Below are 24,511 nucleotides of genomic sequence, written 5' to 3'. Positions count from 1 at the left end.
CATGGCCAAGGAGTAACATGCTTTGATGCACAGAACGACCCACCGGGAAATGGTCCGTTTTTGCACAGCCCGAACTTTTTTGGCACCCACGTAGCCAACAAAGAGCTGATCATCCACCCGGAACTGTTGTGTACGCTGCAGATAGAAAGCAAGCGCATGTTTTGGGTCCAGACGGTGAAGCCTCTCCTCATCCCTGGAAGGATGCGGAAAGAATGTGGGCCAATTGATGGTCTGCCCGATGTGGAAGAGCATGGCAACCTTTGGCAAGAAAGAAGGACGGGTCCTTAAAACCACCTTGTCCGGATGAACAGAAAGGAAAGGAGGTTTAGAAGAAAGAGCCTGGAGCTCACTCACTCTTCTGGCAGAGGTGATAGCTACCAGGAAAACAGTCTTCAGAGTAAGAAGACGTAAAGGACAGTTATGAAGAGGCTCAAAGGGAGCGCACATCAGAAAAGTCAAGACAAGATTGAAGTCCCATTGAGGCATTATGAAAGGCAGGGGAGGAAACGTGTGTAATGCTTTTGAGAAAGTGGTTAACAAGAGAAGGCTGATCAGGAAGCCTCAGTGAGGCAGAAATGGCAGAAAGACAATGCCCAGAGCAGAGCCCTGCTGGGCCAAAGAATGGAGAAACAGAAGAACCTCAGAAAGAGGGGCCGAAAGGAGATCCACAGCCTTCGCTGTGCACCACGCCACAAATTTGTTCCATCGGCAGGCGTATATCGTTTTAGTGGAGGGACGCCTGTCTGCCAGAATGACATTACAGACTTCGGGAGGAAGGTCAAAAGCAGTCAACTGTCGCCGCTCCATCTAACGCATGAAGGTGGAGGCTGGACAGGTTCAGGTGGAGGACCGTCCCCTGCTGCTGCGACAGAAGATCCTCCCGAAGAGGCAGACTGATTGGGGGATCGATGCTCATAGTGAGTAGCTCGGGATACCATACTCTTCGAGCCCAGTCCGGAGCCTCAAGAATAACTTGGGCCCGGTCGCGCCTGATCATCTTCAGCATTCTGGGCAGAAGTGGTATAGGTGGAAAGGCGTACAGTAGAGCGCAGCTCCACTCGAGATGAAGTCTCTGAGCGAGTGCCGCCTTGGAAATTCCAACGCGTAGAACTGATGACATTGCGTGTTCTCTTCGGTGGCGAATAGATCTAACGAATAGTTTACCTGTCGGTGTAGTTTTGCAGCTTGAAGATCTTTCTCGATTCACTATGCTGTGCATTATTCCGCGGTCTAGTGGTTGGGTCCAGAATCGTAGTCTTTTCTTTTTTTTTTTTCTTCCATAGCCTAGGTGGGCGTCGATGTTCCACCTTTTGGTGCCCTTCCGTGACATCGGCACGCTTCCATCTTCGGATTTTTTTTTCTCCTTTTGTGTTTTTGCGAATCCTTGGCAATGTTCAAGTACATTTTTTAATCCGCTTTGTCCAAGGTATCCGTGTCAGTGTTGACCTTGTCTTCTACCACCTGATTCTCCAGCCTCATCTTTCTGGCGAAGGTGGGTGGGTTCGCTAGTGAATCCAGAAAGATCTTCAAGCTGCAAAACTACACCGACAGGTAAGACACTATTCGTTTTGCAGCGTGAATCTTTCTGGATTCACTATGCTGTGCATAGACTTTGTAGCAGTTTGTTATTTTTGTGGCGGCTGGGTGGAAGATGCGCGTTGGCTGTTGAATATATGTTGAAGCACTTTCTGTCCTACTTGTGCTTCCTTGTTCATTTGTATATCCACACAGTAGTGCTTAGTGAACGTGTGCACCGAGGTCCATGTTGCCGCCAGGCAAATGTCTTGAATGGGTGTGTTAGCCAGGAAGGCTATCCCTTTTTCCTAGTTGAGTGGGCACGCGCCCCCTCCACTAGCTCTTGGTCGGCTTGTTTGTGGCAGAATTGAATAGTTTGTGCGATTCATCGTGCGATGGTCCCTTTGTTACTGGTCTACCCAGGAAGCTGCTTGCGAATGACACAAAGAACTGTTTAGTGTTCCTGTGTTCCTTTGTTCTTTCTATGTAGTGCATTATTGCCCTTCTAGCGTCCAGAGTGTGGAGTGCCCTCTCTGCGATTGTGGTTGGTTTTTTAAAGAAACTTGCTATTTGAACTGTCTGGTTGATGTGAAACCTCAACACCACCTTTGGCATGAAGTGTGGGTCCGTTCTCATCACCACCCTATCACTGAATTTGGATGTAGGGTTCTTGTAGCGTTAACGTCTGTAGTTCGCTCACCCAGCGCAGGGAGGTGATAGCCACCAAGAAGGCTGTTTTCATTGTCAGCATTTGTAGGGAAGCCTTATGAATCGGTTCAAAAGGCGCCTTCATGAGCTCTGTCAGGACTAGATTAAGGTTCCATGCTGGTGGCGGAATCCTCTTAGGAGGCGCGATCCTTTTTGCCCCTTTCATGAATCTCTTTACTGTCTGTGACGTAAAGAAACTCTTTCCAGTCTCTCCTCTTGTGTAGGCCACAATTGCCGCCAGGTGTACTCTCAGCGAGGATGAGCTTAGCTTTGCTTTCAGCAGGTGCGCAAGGAACCTTAGCACTGTTGACTCCCTTGTCATCTTTCTGTGTAACTTCTTGCTGAACCATTCTGTGAACCTTCTCCATTTCGCCAAATTGCACCTTTGTGTGCTAGGCCTCCTTGCCTCTCGCAGTACCCGCAGGGTGCTCTCCGGTAATCTCAGGTGCGCGAACTCTGTCTTCAGGAGCCATGCTGCTAGGCTGAGGCTCTCTGGTTCTGGGTGTAGTACCTCTCCGTTTTGCATGGACAGTAGGTCTTTTCTTCTCCCGAACTTGTGGGGTGCACCTTGTGCCATTTCCATTATCTGTGAGTACCATGTCTGCCTGGCCCATTGTGGTGCCACCAGGATCAGAGTCATGTTGCTGGTCCTGCACTTGTTGAGTACCCCGTGTATCAGGGGTATCGGGGGAAAAGCTTAAGCAAATGTCCTCGACCAGCTTATCCATAGGGCATTCCACAGGGAACCTTCCCCTGGTTGCCTGGAGGCTAAGCTTTGGCATTTTGCATTCTGGTGTGTTGCAAATAGGTCTACAGTCGGTGTTCCCCACCTTCTGAAAAGCCTTTGTTTCCTGTGCATTGAGCTCCCACTCGTGGGACGCCGACGTCTATCTGCTGAACCAGTCTGCCTCCACATTGTCTTTCCCTGGTAGGTGTATGGCTAGCAGGTCTCTCTTTAGTGGGATGCCCCATCTCCATATCTCCAGCGCTTGGTTCGATAGCGGCGGAGATTGCGTTCCTCCCTGCTTGTTGATGTAAAACATAGTCGTCGTGTTGTCCGTCTGGATCAACACTCTCTGGCTGTACAATTTTTTCTGGAAGGCTTTCAGGGCGAGGAACACGGTCTTCAGTTCCAGGTAGTTGATGTGTTTGACCGCATCCACTGGAGTCCACAGACCCCTCACCCTGAGCTTGCTCATGTGCGCCCCCATGCCTTCTGGGATGCGTCTGTGGTGATGGTCACCGTTGGGGTCGGTGGTGTTAGAGGCTTTCCCTTTAAGTTCTTCATGTTCCACCATGACATCTCCTCCTGCACTGCGTGCGTTACAACCACTAGATCTTCCCAACTACCTGTAGCTTGTGACCATTGTTCTTGTAGCCATTCTTGGAATGGTCTCATGTGGAGGCGTACATTTGGTACTAGATGTATGCATGAGGCCATCATGCCCATGACCTTGCTCGCTGTCCTCACTGTCAGAGCTCGCCTCTTCTGGTAGAGGCGCATCTCCTTCAGTAGCGCCTGTGTCCTCTTTCTCTGGGGAACACCTTGCTCTGTATGGTGTTTATCTGAGCGCCTAGGAAGACCTTCACTTGCTCTGGTTCCATAGAGGATTTCCCCCAGTGAATGGAGAATCCCAGGTCTATCAATGTCCTTGTCACGCGCTGGGCATGTTCTTTGCATGTCCTGTGTGAATTTGACTTTAATTAGCCAGTCGTCCAAGTAAGGGTATACATGGATCCCTTCCCTTCTCAGGTGCGCTGCCACTGCCGCGAGGCACTTGAAGACCCTTGGTGCGGATTTTAGTCCGAACGCTAGGGCTGTGAACTGGTAGTGATGTTTGTTGATGGTAAATCTGAGCAGATGTTTGTGCCGCCTGTTCATCGAGATGTGCAGGCAGGTGTCCTTGAGGTCTATGGTGGCCATGAAATCTCCGTCCCCTATCTGGAGAATGACCTCCTGTAGAGACATCATTTTGAACTTTTGTGTTTTTATGTATTTGTTCAGGAACCGGAGGTCCAGGATGGGTCCTAGTGTGTCGTCCACCTTTGGTACCAGGAAGTAGGTGGAGTACACTCCCTTGTTTCTTTCCCGGTATGGTACAGGTTCGATGGCCTCCTTTTGGAGCAGTTCCTCCGCTTCCCTTTGAAGCAGCTCCAGTTCTTTTCTTGACTGCGCTCTCTTTTTTGGTTTTCTGTTTGGCGGTGTCCTTTCCAGTTCTATACAGTATCCGAACTGTATGATGTTCAGTATCCACTTGTCCGTTGTTATCTTCTTCCATTCTCTGAAGAAGTGACTTAGCCTGCCTCCTACTGGTGTTACATGTTCCATGGTATTTGGTCCGTGTAACCCTGTGTTGGTCCTTTTGTGAGTCCACCCTGGGAGGCGTCGTGCGGGTGGGCATGTACTGTGTGACGGCGTCACTTAGAGGTGGCTTGATGGCCTCCTCTCTTGTTCTGGCCACGTCAGTTTCCTCTCCGGCAAAAGGAGTGGCCCCTTTGTTGGTTGTGCCAGTTTTGTTTTTGGTGTCCCTGCTGTGCCTGATTATCTCCCTGGTTGGACTGCTGGAAGGTCTGGTGCGATGTTCCTTGCTGGTTTCTCCCTCTTCCGTTCGGTCTCCGTGACTGGGTACCTCTCTTCATCCCTCTGAATTTTAAGGCCCCCATGGACCTTGCAGTGCGTTTTCCTTTTTAAGCTGGGTGAGTTTGTCATCCACCGGCGCTCCAAACAGTGTCTCCCCATTGAATGGGGTGCTAAGAATGTTGTGCTGAACCTCTTGTTTTAAACCTGAGCTCCTGAGCCAGGCTTGCCTTCTTTCAGCGATTCCCAACATCATCAGCCTCCTGGATGTGTCTGCTCCATCCAAGGCTGTTTTGAGGCAAGCGTTCGCCACATTCTTTCCCTCCTCCATTAGGTGTGAGGCTATGTGTTGGTACTCTTGTGGGAGGTGCTTCATCAGCTGCCCAATTTAGTCCAGGATTTGGTACTGGTGCCTATTAAGTAGGGCGTTTGAGTTCGCCATGTGCCAATGCATTGCTGCGTTCCTTTATATTTTCCTCCCAGTTAGGTCCATCCTCCTGCTTTCCTTGTCTGGCGGTGGCCCTGATGTCGTCGGCACATTTGCCCTCTTCCTTGCGGTTGCCGTGATAATGGAGTCCGCCAGGACTGTCCCTCTGATGTACGGGGGATCTTTCGTGGAGTGTTTGTATTTCTTCTCCGTCCTCGTCACGGACCTGCATGTCGCCGGTTCCTTTAACGCCTCCTTCCCCTGAGCCATGACACTTTCAAGCATTGGGAGATACTGGCTCCTGGTCTGCATGGGGAGTAAGAGTTTTGTTTTTCTTCGTCAAGTTTGACTCCAAACGCCGTTGCCGCGTTATTGATCACCATATTGTACGCCCCAATGTCGTCTGGCGGCGAAGGCCTCGAAGGGTACGTGTCTACGCCCTCTTCTGGACTTTCGGTGTCGAGGTCCTGCCATTCCAGGCCCTGCGTCCCCGAGGATGCTGACCCGAGGCACGTCCTCTGGTCGTCGTCACCCTCCTCCTCATAGTAGAAGTCTTCATCCTCTTGATGTTCTAGAGTTTCTGGGCTTTTGTGCGGCTCTTCAGACTCGAAATCCTCCTCCTCCTCCTCTTCTACTTTGACGATAACCGTCGGTATTTTTGACGGAATCGTGAACTGTTTGAGGCGTTCGCAAACTCCTTTCTTTGTAGGATGCTATCCATTTCGGCCTGGAGCTGTTTTTTTTTTCTTTCCAGTTCGGCGGCCTGTTTGGCGTCGGACTGTTCGGCTGGTCTCTTTGCCGAATATTTTGATGTCGAAATGGGCCTCGTTTCCTTTGTCGGCGTCGAGGCGACCTTTAGCGGCTTCTCTTTCGAAGTCGAACGTTCCTTTTCGGGGACGTGCTTCGACGACCTTGGCTTTTTGACCGGTCTTCGCCGCCTGGGAGTTCTTCGTGAAGGATCCGCTGGGATCTCTGTCCTTGGATGCAGCTGCGGCCGACGAGGTTTTCGGCGCCAGTGCTCCCGTCGAGGACTTAGACTCAGTTTTTCGAGAGTCTGATTCAGACCTTCGATGGTTTGTCGGGCTTTTGGGGTCGACGACTCTCCTACCTCTTTAGAAATTTTCTTATCGGTCACTACGACAGTGTAGCCGTCGTCTATTCCGGCGACGTTGTCTTCCTCGTCGGTCAAGAGTCCCAGGTCTCGAAGGGATGGTGGTTGGCCCTTCCCCTGCATGGTGTAGTTGGCAATTCTCTGTCACTCTCTGACGCGGAGAGTCTTCGGTGTGAAGGCCGAGCAAGCGTTGCAGTCCTTGCTCTAGTGGTTGACCGGTAAGCAGAGGTTGCAAACCGGGTGCTGGTCCTTCTGCGCGTACTTGTGGTGGCAGTTACGGCAGAATTTGAAAGGGGTGTTGTCGATTTCTCGCGCTCAGGGGGCCCTCTGTATGCGCATTCTCCGTTGGACGTTGAAGTCTCCTTCTTCGTCGTCGTCCCGGCTTCTATATGTTCTTCTTCGTTGTCTTCAGTCTTTTCCTGCAAAATTCGACTCTTCTGTGTCTTTTCCCGTCCAAAACTCTGGAGCCTCTCGGGAACGATCCAGACCCAACGGCGGAAAAAAGAATCTGAAGATGGCGCCCAAGGGTGGAAGCTTCCGCAGGAAGTGTGCCGACGTCACGGAAGGACACCAAAAGGAGAGACGTCGACGCCCACCAGGGCTACGGGAAAAAAAACAAAGAAAAGACTACGATTCCAGACCCAACCACTAGACCGCGGAATAATGCACAGCATAGTGAATCCAGAAAGATTCACGTGGCAAAACCAAGGCTCTCCCCACTGCAGAAAGAGACCATGCGCCACGTCAGAGTTCAGACGCTATTCGTGATCCATCAAGCACCGGCGTCTGAGTTCGTCCACCCTGGCGTTCAGAGAACCTGCCAGGTGTTGAACCACCAAGATAATGACTTGATGTTCCAGCCATGTCCAGAGTCGCAGAGCCTTCTGACATAGGGTCCAGGACCCCACACCGCCCTGTTGCAATACCACATGGCGGTGGTGTTGTCTGAACACCTGCACTACACTTCCCCGGACAGAGGGAAGGAATGCCTTCAGTGCAAGTCGGATCGCCCGCTGCTCCAGAAGGTTGATATGGAGCCGGGACTCCGCCGGACACCAGAGGCCTCTGATCTCTGCCTCTCCCAAGTGGCCTCCCCATTCCAGGAGGGACGCATCCGTCACCACTGTGTTCTCCGGTTGGGGAAGGAAAGAGGGATCTGCCATTGACCCAATCGCGATTCGTGAGACACCACAGCAGATGTCGCGCAGTACCCTCCGAGATCTGGACATGAGCGGACAGGTTGCCCTGATGCTATGCCCACTTGGACTTCAAGTCCCCCTGCAGCGCCCGCATATGCCATATGGCATGTCACACTAGCAGGATGCAGGAGGCCACCAGGAGCCGGAGCGTTATCCTGACTGAAACCCGGGATAGAGGCTGAAAGAGCGGAATCAGAGCCTGAATATCCCGGACCCACTGCTCGGGAGGATAAACCCGAAAGAGCGCAGAATCCAGAACCGCTCTGATAAAAGGGAGCTTCTGAGAGGGACTCATGTGCGACTTCGGCACATTGATGGAGAACCCCAGCAAATGTAAGAGGTTGGCCGTAGTCTGGAGGTGGGTGACGACTGCCTGGGGCGAGCCCGCCTTCAGCCAGTCGTCAAGGTAGGGGAAGACTGCCACCCCTAACCTGTGCAGATGAGCAGCGACCACCGCCATCACCTTCATGAACACCTGAGGGGCACTGGTAAGGCCAAAAGGGAGCACGGCAAAATGAAAATGCTCCTGGCTTACCGTGAACCGTTAGTGAGCTGGCAGGAAGGGGGGGTGAAAATATGCACCCTACAAGTCCAACGCCACCATCCAGTCTCCAAGGCCCAGGGCAGCCAGGACCTGAGCCAGAGTCAGCATCTTGATCTTCTCCTTCCGGAGGAAGCGATTGACGTCCCGGAGGTCCAAGATGAGGCGCAGGCCCCCCCTTGTCCTTCTTGGGGACCAGAAAGTAGTGGGAACAACCACCATGTCCTACTTCTGTTCCAAAAACACGCTCGATGGCCCCCTTGGCAGGAGGGCCGAGACTTCCTGACGGGGAAGAGTCAAATGATCCCCCGACATGTGGTGGTGCCGAGGCGACATGGCCGGAGGGGAGGACAGAAAGGGGAGTGCGTAACCGTGGCCGATTATCTGCAGCACCCACTTATCCAATGTAATTTTGCACCAGTGGTGAAGGTGGTGGCGGGTCCTGCCATACACCGGCGTGGGGTGCTCCCTGAAGCTTGAATTAGGAAGGCTTAGAGACTTAAGCACTAGGAGTGGAAGTGGACTGACCCACATGCTGGGTTACCAGACCCACCCCTGCAGAATCCACGGTTGCTCTGAGGCTGGTTCTGCACAGGCTTGCTGGAAGAGCGTGCCTAGGAGCCCCTGCCCTGGCCACGGAAGGAACGAAACCCCGGAGTGGCAATGTCCTTTGTAGAAACACCTAAAGACTTGGCCGAGGCCAGAGAGTCCTTAAAACACTCCAGTGCATAGTCTGCCTTATCGCCAAAGAGGCGGGAGCCATCAAAGGGCATGTCCATGAGCGAGCTCTGGACAGCAGGTGAGAACCCAGTGGAACGCAACCAGGCGTGGCAACGCCACAGTCGTGGAAATTGTCCTGCCCAACGAATCAGCAGTGTCTAAACCACACCTGATGGCAAACTTCGCCGCAGCCTGGACCTCCTCAGAACACTGAGGCAAGACCTCAGCTACCGAATCCCACACTGCGTGGGAGTAATGGCCCAATAAGCAGGTGGTGTTAACCAACTGCAACCCCAAGCTGGCTGAGAACAACCCCTTGCCGAATTGGTCTAGCCTTTCAGAGTCCTTATCCGGCGGAGCCATGGCAAAGGCACTCTGAGTGGTCAAGAAGGCAGGGTCACCAGGCGATGAGGCCTGGCGATGTTTTTATCCACCGGCGCCCCCGAGGCCTGTCGCAAGCAAGTGCCCAAGAGGACTTCGGTGAGAGCCTCATTAAAAGGGAGCAGCGGCTCAGACAACGTAGATGCCGTCTGGAGCACCTCCGTAAGGAGGTTGGTCTTAAAGGCCACCGTAGGGAGGTCGAGATGGAGAGCCTCTGCAGCCCGACGCAGCACCATGGTATAGGAAGCGCCCTCCTCCATAGTAAGCACAGGAGAGGCAAACCCCGGGTCAGAAGACACATCAAGTTCGCCAGCATCTTGAATGTCGTCCACCCAATCCTGCTCGGAGTCACATTGCTGGGCAAGGGGGTCCTCGGAGCCGTCCCAGTCCTTGTCCGGCTCCGGAGTAGAGGGAGCCAGCTGCGGCGGCAGGGCCGGAGCGGGGGCAAGCGGTGTCGAGAACGGCGCCGAAAACAGCACCGGTCGGGGCCGAGCCGGAGCCATATCCCAATGCGGATCCCAGGTCGGAACCAAATGGTCTGAGAACCGGGGCAGGGGTGGGATAAACGGCACCCAGTGCGGCGCCTGTGGCGGAGCCAAGGGCAGCGCCCCGGGGCGGGAGGCAAGACCGGGGCTGGAGCCAGCGGCGCTGCACCTTGTGGCGCCAGGGAAGGAGGCGCAGGATCATGTGGCGCTGGGGCAGGCGCCGGTGGCGGAGCCGCCTGGCCAACAGGATCTGGACACGGGACCGCAGGGCCCGAAGGCACGCCGGCAGGAGCCGGGGCCTAAAAAGGCGGTCGATGGCAGCAAGAAGCTCTTGCATCTGTTCGGGAGTCGCCAATGGACCCGGGTATAGCGGGGTAGGCCGCGGGACTCCCCAGCTCCAGCGGAACCGCAGGGGCAGAGCCCCTGTTCCTCTCCTCTGCCTCTGGGGAGCGACAGGGGGACGTCAGAGAACGAACAAGCTTCTTCTACTTCTTTTTATGGCGTCGCTTACCGAAATCTTAAGGTGAAGACGTAAGAGTCAGAGGAGCGACGGCTCCGGTCCCGCGAACGGCACCTAGACCCAGTGCGGCGGTGAGAGGAGTTCCGGACCTCCAGCAACTTCTGGCACCACTCCCGCAAGGCATTCGGGCCATGGCTCGACAGTCTCGTCCCGGGTGTCATGATCGGTCTCCAGGCAGTAGAGGCACACATCGTGGGGTCCGCCACCGACATGTTACGGCGGCACGACCCACAAGACTGAAAGCTGGGCATCCCTACGTGCCCCAGGAGACAAAAAGTCTCAAAAAGTAGTCAAAAAATGACCGAGGTACGTGCTCATTTCAGATATGCGCTTTCGGCGTGGAAAAAGAAAGAACCGACGTCAGCGCGCATAGGTTGCCCCGAAGTAGTCTGAGACGTCATCTCGGCTCTCACGACGCTAGTGACGAACGCGGAGCCGCACGACACCACCTACTGACACACAGGGGTACTGCTAAGAAAAACTTTCCGGATCAGGTCTGTCGCCTGGGGATTATTCTAAGGTAAGGAATCTATCACTAACGTGGCTCTTTTATATATAGAGATTCCCTGCCACAGGCATGCTATGAAGTTAGCACAAAGATCAAAACACTTGAACAAAACTCATTAGAAAAATATTAACAAAATACAACCAGGATAGTGGGTACAGAAAATATATCTCCACCTCGAACAATTAAAAGTCTGCACACTTGTAAAGAACCTGCTCTAAAATAATGACCCTGCGAGAGCACAAGCTAAATCTTAAAAGTGTCTCTGTAAAAATGTAAGCCCCTCTAGCGCATGCACATCCTCAGGAAATCCACCCATGACCTTGGCATCATACAGGTACTTATAGTGGATGACAGAAAATAAAATATGATGCAGGATGATCAGAGGAACTGTAGGTTATTTCCCCAAATGGGACTTGCCTATGGTATTTCACAGGTGGATAAGAAGCAAAGCAAGAAATGCTGGAGACCAAATGCTTGCTCATCTATGGTATAAAGAGACAGAACGTCATTAGCTTAATTGCAAAAACATTTTACAATGGGTGTGCCATCACGATTAAAGAGGGTCTTATATGTGCTGAACCAGACCAGAGAAAGGTAGGTACCTAGATTTGTGATTCAAGCATGTTCTTCTTGAAGCACTCATGTCTGTCCTCTGCCGGGTCTACCCACCACGTTTGGATGTTCTTACTACATTGATGAGGCTATGACAGTAACAACCTCAATGGAGAGTCCCAAAGCAAATCCCTGCAAATTGTTATCTTGACTTTAGCTTAGATTAGGCACTCTTCTTTGGGTCAACAGTCTCAAACTTATTGCACGGCAGATGCATGCTTTACCATCTTTGCATAGATTGAAGCAGAAGTTTGGATAAAACTACTGTATTGCAAATATCTATGTATGCCCCATGATAACTCATACATCAGTAAGAGCAAAGAAACACGTTGGATGGAGGAAGACAAGCTATAGGACGAGCAATTAAGCAGGAAAAGGTGATACCTTCCCTCGACAAGTGGCAATAGTATTTTAAAGATGAAATCCTTTATGAAGGAAGAAAATTCAAATTCAGCCTAGAAGATGTGAAACACAAAGCATACGAGGAAATCATGGACAAGGCATCATGCAATTTTAAACTCCCTGAGCCTGGAACTGGGCATGGGTGTAATCTGTGCTACACAGGAACACAAGAAGCTTAAAACCATGCAGCGCATCGTAATGCCTCAGGGGCAAGATTTATGGACCAGATTATGCAACAAGCCTTACCTTTATCATTGGACTGGTCAGCCACGTCCACTCTAATTCTTCTATTCCCTAGGGACTAAACACAATCTATTAAGCTCATCAGAACAAGAAAAAACGACACATTTAAAAGCAGTGTATATTAAAGAGCTAAGTAGTGATCTCTCAACAGAAAGCTTACACAGACATCAGCTCAGAAACTGGGTAAAATATGAAAATCTCCTCTTTTATGTATCGTCGCCAACTAAACAGAGGGCCCTACAAAACCAACCAAAACATATGTTGACTTGGGACCCATATACAATTACTCATTTGAACTTCCTTCAGACAATCAACTAAGAGTGAAAGCAAGACTGCTACAGGACTGCAGTTAGTACAGGGCACAGATTGTTCTACAGTAATCAATATTTTCTACAACTTACTTAAAAGACATGTATTCTTCGGCATATAGTTGTTTCTCCTGACTACATTTCATTGGTGACTTGCACCAGAAGGGTCTAACTTTTTTATTGACTGTCCCACCCCTCATGGACAATTTTATCTAAGTTCCAGGATGACAAACATTTCCGCATTATTATTCCATATAATGTTAAATACAAGACAAGCCTGGGCACTATCTACATTAGGGGAGGGTTCCTCATCCATCATGGGCCTTTGGTTCTGGCTGGGATGTTTGTTGGATTACTTATGGTACTTCATGGGGGGTCAGAGGGAGAGAGCCCCGGAGGGTGGGATTGGCTGCACCACTCACCCCTAAGGTTATCGTTTTTAAGGGCTACAGGCGCTCTGCTAATTGGGGATGTCCGGCGCGGTTGGCCGGAGTGGCAGGGTAGCAGGGTGGGGGGCTGTTGTGGGGGGGAAACGGGGGGCTTGGTTTAGTTATTTACTTGTGGTTTTTGCATTCTATCATGGTTCTGATTCCATCGACACACTTGTGGGGCGGGATGGAGCGGGTGGAGGGAGGGGATGGTTCTTCCACATTAAGTGCTGGCGGAGGACATGGCAGGCACGCACTCACATAAGACGCAACATATAAACATCTTATCCTGGAATGTGAATGGCCTGCAGAATAAAATCAAACTGACGGTCGTTCTACAATACCTCAGTAGGCATGCTCCTGATGTTGTCCTACTACAGGAGACACATCTGCTGGGGAATCACTGTAGGGCCCTGGACAGATTCGGGTACACCCTACTTGCACACTCTGGTTTTAAGACAGGCTCAAGAGGTGTGGGTATACTTATAAAAAAATTCTCTGCCATTGGTTCTGGGAAAAAGCTGGTTTGATCCCCTGGGTCGCTATGTGGCATTGTCTGCGCAATGGGAGGGCCGCCCTCAACTTCTGCTCGCTATACATACCCCCGAGGTTACACACGTCCACTCTTCCGGATGTAGGGAGGTTGTTGCTGGAATTGCTGCCAGGGACGTTCGTACTAGGTGGAGATATGAACGATGTGATGGCCAGAGACTTGGATAAGTCGTCGCCCATGCTGGGTAGGGGGTGGGGGTGGGGACGACTCACCACCTCAGGGACTTTACGCAAGCAATGGGTCTCCTTGATTTATGGAGGGCACACAACCCGCACCTCAGACAGTACACGCACCTGTCGGCGGCCCATGGGTCCTCCTCTAGGATCGACTATATTTTCACGCGCACAGACAGCATGAACCTGTTTCGAGATGGGCACCTTCAGGCTCTAGGAATTTCACACCATGCACCGGTGGGGGTCCAGTTGTTGGGTCCCACCCGGGATTGGAGCGTCCCCCCCCGGCTTGACTCTTATCTTTAAAGATCAGGACTTTCAAGAGCGCTTCAGGGAGAGAGTGGATCAATATTTTGCTGACAACGTAGGCTCCGTGGAATCCCCCGGGATAGTGTGGGAGGCTTATAAAACTGTGGCCAGAGATTTTGTACAAGCTGAAGTAGGGCGGAGGCGTAAAGATAAATATGCACTGGTGGAGCGGTTAGAGGCGGAGATTATGGCTCTAGACAGTGAGACGGGGCTCACCCCGGAACAAGACCGAGTTAGACTGCATAGGGCGCGCCTACTCAGCAAAGAAGTGAAGGATCTCCAGACGGAACAAGCACGGGTGCACGCACTAGCCACCCAGCGTATAGTGTATGACATGGGTGATAAGGCGAACAGAATGATCGCCTGGCTGGAAAGGAGAGACCGGGACCGTAGTTGGGTACCGAATATAGAGCACCCGGATGGGTCGGGGAGTACCACGAGCAGGGCCATAGCGGAGGACTTTGCGCGCTATTATGAAGAGGTCTACCGCTTCCACACGTCTAGTAATGGCCAGGAATGTCGTGACTTCCTTGCCCCCTTGCAACTTCCAGTCCTGGAGGCGGCGGATAGGGATGTGCTGGAGGCCGAAATCACGGTCAAGGAAGTAGAAGAGGCCATGGGGGACTTACAGACGGGGAAGGCCCCGGGACCCAACGGGTTCCCGGCGGAGCTGTTTGGCTGTGTGGCTAGCCACATTGCATCACATCTATGCAATATGCTCCTTGAGGCGCGAGACGTGGGTCACCTCCCGAGGGATCTGCATTTAACCACCATCGTGGTGATCCATAAAGTGGGGAACCCACAAGGCGACTGTAGCTCCTACAGGCCTATCTCCCTCCTTAACTACGAGACAAAGGTCCTTGGAAAGATCCTTGCTACGCGCTTGGGAGCGGTGATCCAGTCGCTGGTCCACCCGGACCAGTCGGGCTTCATGCCCCACTGGAATACGAGACTTAATCTACGCCGTCTGTTTGGGGTTCTACAGACAGTCGCCGCGCCCGCGGGAGCTCCGGCGTCCTTGCTCTCCCTCGACGCCCATATGGCCTTCGACAGTGTTGAATGGTGCTATATTTACGCCGTACTGGAGAAATTGGGTTTCGGAACGAACTTCTGCTCATGGGTGAAACTGCTGTACACGGAACCGCTGGCGCGAGTCCGAGTTAATGGGGCCACGTCTCGTGAGTTCTGATTGGGACGTGGCACGAGACAAGGTTGCCCCCTATCCCCGACCCTCTTTGCTCTGGCACTGGAGCCGCTGGCACACTGGGTGAGGACGGACCCTGGGGTGTGGGGATAGAAATGGATGGTGCCTGGGAAGAGCGTATTTCGCTCTACGCCGACGACATCCTGTTATACACCCGGAGACCGGCGGAATCGATTCAGCGTCTAATGACTATATTACGTATTTTCGGGGAATATTCTGGGTACCGGATCAACTGGAGTAAATCCCTCAGCTATGTATTGACGGGACCCCAACCGCCTGTGGTGGTGGGATGTGAGGGCCTGGTGTGGCAAGAGGCGTTTCGCTACCTAGGGATATGGATTACGCCGAGGGCCTCGGAGTTCGTCCGGCTTAATGTGCAGCCACAACTTGACCGCTTGCATGGCGACGTGCAACACTGGCGCACCCTCCCGGTCTCCCTCATGGGGAAAGCGGTACTCTTCAAAATGATGGCCCTACCACGACTGTTGTACGTGGTGCAGAGCTCCCCCTTTCCGATCCCGGACCAGGATTTTAAAACGGTGAAGGCGGAGCAGCGTTCCCTTCTATGGAGCGGTGGATGTCCGCGGATTGCTCTTAGTAAGCTGCAGCGCGGTCCCTATGAGGGGGGACTGGCGGTCCCTGACATACGCCTCTACTACTGGGCGGCTCAGCTGGCTAATGTTAACGGTTGGGTTTTTGCCCCACAGGAGGAACCGGCATATCGGGTGGACCGTGCAGCCCTGGGCGCGGATACCTATTTGGCAGCCCTTTACTCCGGGATTCGGCGTAGTCTGCCCATGCCCCCCCAGACCGAAGTGGTGGTCCAGATATGGAAGCGGGCGACGAAGTTGCACGGCTGGGAGAGGAAGCTCACGGCTCAGACGCCCCTACGGAAGGGCGACTTCCTGAGGGAAGTAGTTAAACTCGGCGATCTGCACAAATGGAGCCTCATCGGCATAGATCTATTGGGTGATGTCTGGAAGAGGGGGCGAGAGGTGGTATTCGCGGCTTTGCCGTCAGAATTCCAGATGGGGAATGGCGAATTCCTCCACTATCAACAATTTACGCATGCCTTAAATTCGCATTTATCACAGGGGGGCCAGCTACCTGAGTATGCCCCACTCGAAGACTGACTGCTTTTGGACCCAATGATTGATAAGGCTATATCACTCACCTACAAGAAACTAATTAATAACCTTCCAGATACACTCTGACCACTGCGGGAAAAATGGGAATCCGATTTGGGCTTGTTAGAAGACGATGATTGGAGTGAGGCCCTGCAGTGCCCCAGGGAAGTGGCGATTCGGGCAAGATTCCGTTTGGTTCAGCTCCGTATCCTTCATAGGTCTTACACCCCACGCACGGTGCAATTCAAAATGGGATACGCGCCATCACACTTCTGCTTGAGAGGGTGCGGATACAAGGGTACATTCTTCCACATCCTCTGGGACTGCCCTAAAATTTGTTCAAACTGGGTTAGGTTGAAGGGCATAATGGAGGAGGTGGTTGGGGCGGAGGTGCCGCTGGAGGCCAGGTGGCATATATTAGGAGTCACAGGAGAGGTAACATGGCCCAAGGGAGATAAGGTGTGGTTGGCCTTTGCGAGCATGGTGGCAAAGAGAAATATCGCACGTCTCTGGGGGAGTGACCTGCTACCAACAATAGAGGAATGGGAACGGGACTTGGATTGGTGCCAGAGGGCAGAAAAAGTCATATATAACAGTAGGGGTTGCCCCGGAAAATGGGAAAAGATCTGGCAGGCCTGGATGAGGTACAGAGGAGAGTGGCTGGAAGCCTCGGAGGATGAGTAGTGGGGCCCTGCCCTGTCGGGCGCCGCCTGTGACATGCCTGTGTTCCCTCCTTCCAGGGAGGCTATGGTCTTAGGCTCAGCTACGGCTTGCATTCCTGAAAGGGGGGGGTTGGGGGGGGAGTAGGGGAGCAGGGGAGGTCAAGAGGGAGGGTGGTTAGAAGGGCAGGGGATGGACCAAAGGCTGGAGTCTGGCTAGAGGAGACACTGGACTGGAGGTGGATCATCCCAATAACTGCTAATGATTGGAGTGATTTTCACACTGTAAGCTACTACTGCTCTTTCACTGCTCCAAAATGTGTATGATGGAACTGTTTTTCTTTCAATAAAAAGATGTAAAAAAAAAAAAAATACAAGACAAGCAAGGTAAAGAATGTCATGGGTCTGGAGGTATCACAAATAGACAAATGAAGGAGGCCGATTTAAAATAGTGTTTTTCAGTTTCTCGCATAGTAAAATATAGCAACCAAGCTTAATGTTTCATGGGTGATTGCAGAGTAGTTGGATATATTTTCATTTAAAAATGCAATGTTCTTATTTTTTCATTACAATAAACCTCAAACATGGAATTGAAAACAACATTGTAATCAAAGGGGCCAAAATGTGTAAGGTACTTCAGAGGACATCAATTTTGACAAAAACAGAGGTTCATTCTTGCCATTTATTTTTTCACCTCATCATATCCAGCTACCAACTAGTCCCTTGCCATCTGACATCTCTAGCCAGACCTGGCTTTTAGCCACAACCACTTTGCATGCTGGAATTTCTTTAGGGAAACTTACAATGTTGAATATGAAACCACAAGCCTCAAAATGCAAAGCTCTTTGGACAAAGGGGACAAAAACAACTTCAGACCAGGTGAAGATACTTTACAAGTAATGGGACCACAGAAGCTCTGAACACACTTTTTTTCCAATGGAGCATTGCAGGTATGTTCAGTTCTCTATAAAGTGCAGTAAAATACATGATTGCAACAAGCGGATAGACCAGTCACCCTAAATGTGGCCAAAGTATACCATATCAGAAATGAGAGGGTGCGATTTTGGGGGTTATTTGGAGATGTTCCTTTAATGCCTACTCACGGCTAGGACAAGACTGACCAGCATTTGCAATGCAATAGGTTTCGCATTTGCGAGAGAGTGAGCTATTGGCATTGTAAATGACAATGCCTTATTTATGTGTTGTTTTTAAAGAAAGGTGCATGACAGATATTAAAATGAAAGCGTTGTATGGGCGTTTAAAAAAAAAAAAGCATTTGTTAAGCAGTATAGTGTGTGCAAAAGTGCAGAGCTTTTCAGGGAGCATTTTTCATATAAAACCCAGCATCCATGATCGGGTGCCGCTCTGTCAAGAAACCGGGTGGGTTAGGGAGAGCCCGTCGTGCCTGCAACAGCAGCTAGAATAGACATCAAAGAAAATAGTGCTCACAGACTATAGATAACAGACCATGTAACACAAGTAAAAAGTCCAGTCCTTATGGGAGGTTACAAATGCAGACAAGGCGGTACTAAGGAGGTACTACTAAGCCTATTCATGAATCAAAGGCAACCATTTAGAAAGGACAGTAACAGGAGCCAATTGAAAAGATGGGAGGAAAATGGGTGGAGCTGCAAGTCCATACCAGAATACAGCGTACCTTGCAGAGCAGCACTTGCGCTGCCCAGGCTAGACCTAAAAACGGGCAGTTTCTGTAAAAGATTTCATTTGATTTAAAATAGCAAAAATGAAACTGAAATAAAAATATTAAATGTGTGAACGATACAAGCCATGTGTGATCTGCACCCTTTAAGTACAGAACATACAAAGACCATTCTGCACCCAAAGAAATGGCCATGGGTAGTTTCCTGGGGATAGCTATCAAATACAGTTTATATAACTAGAATTAGGAAGTGAATGGAGCAGGAGATTTCCTGATGGTTTGGAACAAAGAAAGCCTGGACGATTTACTCTTCCTGCATTTAAAGCATAAGGATTGTTAAGGGTAGGCCAGGGTGGTCAAAAATAAGCTTAAAGTGATAAAACTTGTTTAAGGATGATAAAGTGCTATTGCCCTTCTTGAAGCCCACACCTACCCTCTGCATCTCAGTTTACTTCCATTCCCAAAAGGAAACAAAATGACACTGCAGTGTGTTTGGTTTTTAAAAGAAAAAAATCAATGAAAATCAGCAACAAAACAAAGAAAAGAATGCAGTGTGCAAGTAACCTGTCATCCAGACATTTTTTCAAGCATATTCATGATTAACATAGATGTTCGTTTAGAAAATAAACACGCCATATCTAGCGGAATTCACATTATGCACCTTTGATCTCCCTAAAAGCATAGCTGAGTTGCCCCCTTCTGTCTCAAAGTGTGTGTGTTGGGGGAGGTTGCAAACAGCAGGTAGCAGAAGTTACACAGATGGGGAGGGCGTGGGGAAGCAAAACTGAGGATGAGGGTGAGAGGAAGCAAAAATGATGGTGCGGTGGGGGGGGGGGGGAAGGGGCTCAGAGGGCATAGGGAAGCAAACAATACAGCAATGTGTCTATTTAAGTACAAAAATTACCACACTTCCCTTATATCGTCCTAAAAAACAAAAGAAAAACCGCATTATCTAAGTATATTTTTCAAGAAGCTGCTGAGGGCAAAAGGCAGGAGAGACGCTCATAGGAAGACACCAGAATAAAATCAGCTGAAAATGTTGTTTGGGGGTTAACAACGGGTCTTGATTATTACACATACAGGTTGCATGGTACTTGTATAAGTCAGCAACCTCTTGTTTGGTGCCTTGAAAGCAGCAGGTTCCATCTGCTAGAGGCATTCAAATTGTCTAAAACCTTACACGATTTTGCAAACGCTAGAACCAATTGTTTAAGCAAATGTACTCGTGGTCGCCAGTCAGCATATCCATTCAAATTAATCTGCCACATCAGCTTTCCTTCACAAATAAAAGACAGTATGGATTTGCTAACCTTCGCAAACGTCAGACTGCACATACGGCACCCAGCACTAGTATTTGTACAAATTCATAGCAACCTGAAACACTAATGGCTATGCACCACGGTCTGGGTAAATTCTCACAATGCATCACTTCTGATGAGTGGTAACTAGGACAACCAAGATAGTACAAGTTAACAGCTACCCCAGCTCTTACTGCCTGCAGCAAAAAAATCGTATAATTCTGAATGCCTTTCCTGAATTGGCTGATGGGCTGTATCTTGCACAAAAAAGTATCTGTATGCAGCAACAGTTTGTGTGCATAAGTGATTGGAATACCCAGTTTTAGGTAAGAACTCAAGTATCTGTTCATAATATATACTAAATATCCCTCCACATTATATAAGATAATTCACTAAGTCTGCATAATGGTACCTGCATAACGGCACTACCTCTTGACTTGAAAGACATTCTCCAAAGAAAAACAACTTGCACACCTCAAAGCCCAACACTAGATGGTGGAATTATGCTAATCATGTGAATATACAGCTTTGCGTGCCATTAACAGATTCTTACTGGGAAAGTAACATTTTCCTACTGGTAGATATGTTCACCTGCAGATTCCGCACCACTGCTGTTCACCTTCCTGTTGTGTGCAATGTTCTTTGGTCCATTAATAAGATCCCACATTAGTTGTGATGTACGACATGAATTTATGGTTTAGTTGGACGCTTATCTGCTTCTTTGCGCATAGGAAACAGATGAAGAGCTGACGTTAGTGCACTGTGGCGGTGTTTATGGCTGCAATGTCTGAGGTAGTGCCACATGTTGAGACGGAGTAGAGCTCCATCTACCGGTGCAGGGAGCGGATTCAAATTTAACTGATCCAGTCTGGCACTTGGGGATATTCAGGGAGTGCGGAATCTGCAGGTAGAGGATACATTCGAAAGATCATAATGGAAAGTATGTAACTAGTTCATCAAGAACTGTTTAAAGAAAATGAAGAGAAAACAATCAGATAGGTTCTTCATAGTAATGTATTCTTTTGAAGTGTAAAAGACGAAATGCTTCAGGTTAGATGTGAATCATCAGTAGTTGTATGGTTCCTACTGTTATACAATCTTTAACCTGAAAGGCATTAACTCCAGTTATTTTACTTCAGTTTAATAGTTTTATGACTTCACTAGTCTAGTCTTTCAAGTCCACGTCTTTTCTCGCCCTGAACTCTTAACAATGCTTCTTCGTTCTGCTGTGTGAATGCAACATTCAGGGTGTACCGTCTTGTAATGCAGGGGCAGAGGGGAGCATGTACCAAGCAGTGCATCAGCCACGGTTTGTTTCATGCTAAATATCCATTTAGAAAGGGCTAATGTTTGACGTTGCATTACTACTTCCGCAAGTAATAAGGCATCTGTTGTGGCTGTTTATGGGGGATGGAGGGGTGGGTGGGTCTACTTTGTCTACTTCATCTACCAAGACGGGTTTTGTATGTGTCCGTGAAACTAGCACAGAGGTCTGCATAATTCTGCAGGAGTTCTCAAAGAGAATTCCAACTCCTACTCTTGCTGGTAATGCGCTTTGTCATTGACTCCATTGTTAGATTGATTTCGCCAACAATGGGAAATGACAGTAGGTAGAGCATAGTATAAAGTGAAAACCATGCAAAAATAGTGAAAATAACGGTCACAAGCACAGGTGTCAGTGAAGGAGGGTGGGTGCAAGTGAATCTACAGCAATACATGCCACGTATAGATGCTTAATGGGTATGTATCATTTTCTGTTCAAGGCACAAGTGGCTATAGAGACACATGCTTAGCATAGATTGTAAAGCAGTTCTCCATAAGCTGTGGTTAACCTGTGGGAGTTAAAGTTGTTTTAAACAATGTCTGTGGGCGTCTTGGCCCACACTGGCTTGTTGACCGGCCTGTACATCTGCACACTAATATTCTGTAAAAGTAGGTGAGGTGGACCATGTAGCTTCTTTACATATGTCAGCTATAGGTAGGTTTCCTAGGGAGGCTTATGAAGCTCCTCCTTTACACGTTGAATGAGCTCTAGGAGAAATACACTTATTTTAGTGTTTGCATAGGATGTTTGGATGCATTTAACAATCCGTCGTACAATGCCGGATTTAGAAATGGCCCTTTATTTGTGAGGTTTTGAGAAAGCGACAAATAGCTGTGTTTTTAGAAATAATTTAGTTCTGTCAATATAATAAATTAGAGCTTTTTTACATCTAACGTATGGAGAGCCCTTTCTGCAACGGAGTACCTTTGGAGGAAAAAAACAGGTAGATCAAGAGCGTAGGAAGCTGGCTGTGTATGGAATATGCTACTTACCAGTATGCATCTGTTCTTGGCATAGAGGGCTCCAGAGTGGTACATTTATGAACAGATCGCCATCTGGTGTTGGGCTCGGATGATTGCACTTGTTTTTCTCTTGGAGAAGTTTGTCGTCACGAGATCGACGACTCCTCCTTTGGGTGTTAGTGCGCATGGGCATCGGCTCCATCCTTAGATTGTTTTGCCATAGTAGGGTTAGATGGAGTAGTGTAATAGAATACAGAAAGAGATGCCCATGTAAGTGTATCTAAATAAGATAATGTTGGGACAGACACAGGTTTCCGGGGAGGCAGGGAGGGCATGTACCACTCTGCAGCCCTCTATGCCAAGAACAGATGCATACTGGTAAGTAGCATATTCCGTTCGAGGCATATGGGCTGCAGATGGTACATTTATGAATAGATTATACAGCAGTTACCTCCCTAGCGGTGGTCACCCGTGTCTGTCGCAACCGTTTGAAATAAAGTTTTTAATACAGCTTGGCCCACTCTGGCTTGTTGTGTAGCCTGCACATCAACACAGTAGTGTTTTGTGAAGGTATGTGGTGTAGACCAAGTTGCTGCTCTGCATAGGTCATCTAGGGGAATGTTTCCTAAAAATGCCATAGATGCTCCTAGCTTACGTGTAGAATGAGCTCTAGGAGGAACAGCTAATGTTCTCTTTGCTTTTATGTAACATATTTGTATACATCTTACAATCCATCTGGCAATGCCCGCTTTGAGATAGGATTGCCCTTATGTGTTGGGGAAAACGCGACAAATAGTTTAGTTTTCCTGAAATTTTGTGTCCTTTCTATGTAGTACAATATTGCCCTTTTGACATCTAATGTATGTAGGGCCCTTTCTGCTACCGTCTGTGGTTTTGGGAAAAAGACTGTTAGTTCCACTGGTTGATTGATGTGAAATGCTGAAATTACTTTAGGCAAGAACTTTGAGTTTGTTCTAAGAACCACTTTATTCTGGTGTAACTGTAGGAATGGTTCTTGTATTGTCAATGCCTGTAATTCGCTTACTCTCCTAAGGGAGGTAATGGCTATAAGGAAGGCCACCTTCCATGTAAGGAATTGTATTTCACACCTATGCATAGGTTCGAAAGGTGGTCCCATTAGCTGGTGAGTACTATGTTGAGGTTCCAGACCGGGGAAGGAGGTAATCTTGGTGGAATGACTCTTTTAAGGCCTTCCATGAAAGCTTTGATTGCTGGCACTCTAAACAGGGATAGGTGTTGCCTGTTTTGTAGGTACGCTGCTATAGCTGCTAGATGTACTCTGATAGATGTGTACGCAAGATTACATTGCTGTAAGTGTAGTAAATAGCAAATATTATCTTTTGTTGATACGTCCAGAGGGTTGATGTTATTACTGGTACAGTATACAGCAAACCTTTTCCACTTCGCTGCGTAGCATGCTCTGGTGGTGGGACGTCTCGCCTGCTTAATGATCTCCATACAGTTTGGGGGTAGATCTAAGTATCCAAATTTTAGGATTTCAGGAGCCAGATCGCTAGGTTCAGTTGTTTGGGATCTGGGTGCATTATTTCTCCATGGTTCTGTGTAAGGTGCATGGGTAAAATTCTTAGCTTTTGGTGTGGCACCTGTGAGAGTTGCAGGAGCGTGGTGAACCACGGCTGTCGTGCCCACGTGGGTGCTACTAGTATCATGGTCATTGAGTGTTGTTGCAGCTTTCGGACCACTAATGGGATTAGTGGGAGAGGGGGAAAAGCGTATGCAAATTTGTTGGACCAATTTATCCATAACGCATTGCCCTGCGACAGGTGGTGTGGGTACCTGGATGCGAAGCTTTGGCATTTTGCGTTTTGATGAGTGGCAAAGAGATCTATCTCTGGTTGTCCCCATCTTTGGAAGAATGGCTGCAGTATTTGGTGGTGCAGTTCCCATTCGTGTATTTGTTCTGACTGTCTGCTTAAGATGTCTGCTATCTGATTTTGAACTCCTGGTAGGTGTACGGCTAATAGATAGATGTTTCGAGGAATGGCCCATCTCCAGATTTCCTGCGCTAGTCTGGATAGTTGGAGAGAGTGCGTCCCCCCCTGTTTTTGAATATAATACATTGCTGTCATGTTGTCTGTTCTGATCAGGACTGCTTTGTTGATAACGTGCATTTGAAAGGCTTTCAATGCTAGAAACACTGCTAGTAGTTCTAGATGATTGATGTGCAGTCTTTTTTCCCGCACACTCCATCTTCCCTGTACTGTATATTTCTCCATATGCGCTCCCCATCCAGTGAGCGATGCATCCGCTGTTATGATCACCTGTGGAATTGGTTCTAGGAACGACCGCCCCTTGGCAATGTTTGTTGTGTTCCACCACTTCAGAGAGCGGTGTGTGCGGTCGTCTAGCAACACCAGATCTGTAATCTGTCCTTGAGCCTGATTCCACTGTGTCGCTAAGCATTCTTGCAGCGGACGCATTTGTAGTTTGGCATATGGTATTAGCAGTATGCAGGATGACATCATCCCTAATAGCTGCATGAACACTTGCGCTGTTAGTGAGTGTTGTGGTTGA

General features: G+C 49.3%; 1 protein-coding gene across 2 annotated transcripts in view; it reads right to left on the bottom strand.

Moving 5' to 3' along the window:
• EIF4B (eukaryotic translation initiation factor 4B) overlaps positions 1 to 24,511 on the bottom strand; it is a 521,766-nt gene that overhangs the window by 341,508 nt on the left and 155,747 nt on the right. For both annotated transcript variants that reach the window (XM_078689169.1, XM_078689170.1), the window contains exon 5: positions 11,954 to 12,008. In XM_078689169.1, the coding sequence (XP_078545295.1) occupies positions 11,954 to 12,008 (55 nt within the window). The remainder of the gene's footprint in view (positions 1 to 11,953; positions 12,009 to 24,511) is intronic.

The sequence above is a fragment of the Lissotriton helveticus genome, chromosome 1_1 (assembly GCF_964261635.1).
Source record: "Lissotriton helveticus chromosome 1_1, aLisHel1.1, whole genome shotgun sequence".
Taxonomy (NCBI): domain Eukaryota; kingdom Metazoa; phylum Chordata; class Amphibia; order Caudata; family Salamandridae; genus Lissotriton; species Lissotriton helveticus.
Note: the sequence above shows the minus strand (reverse complement) of the source record. Positions and strands in the feature narration are given on the sequence as shown.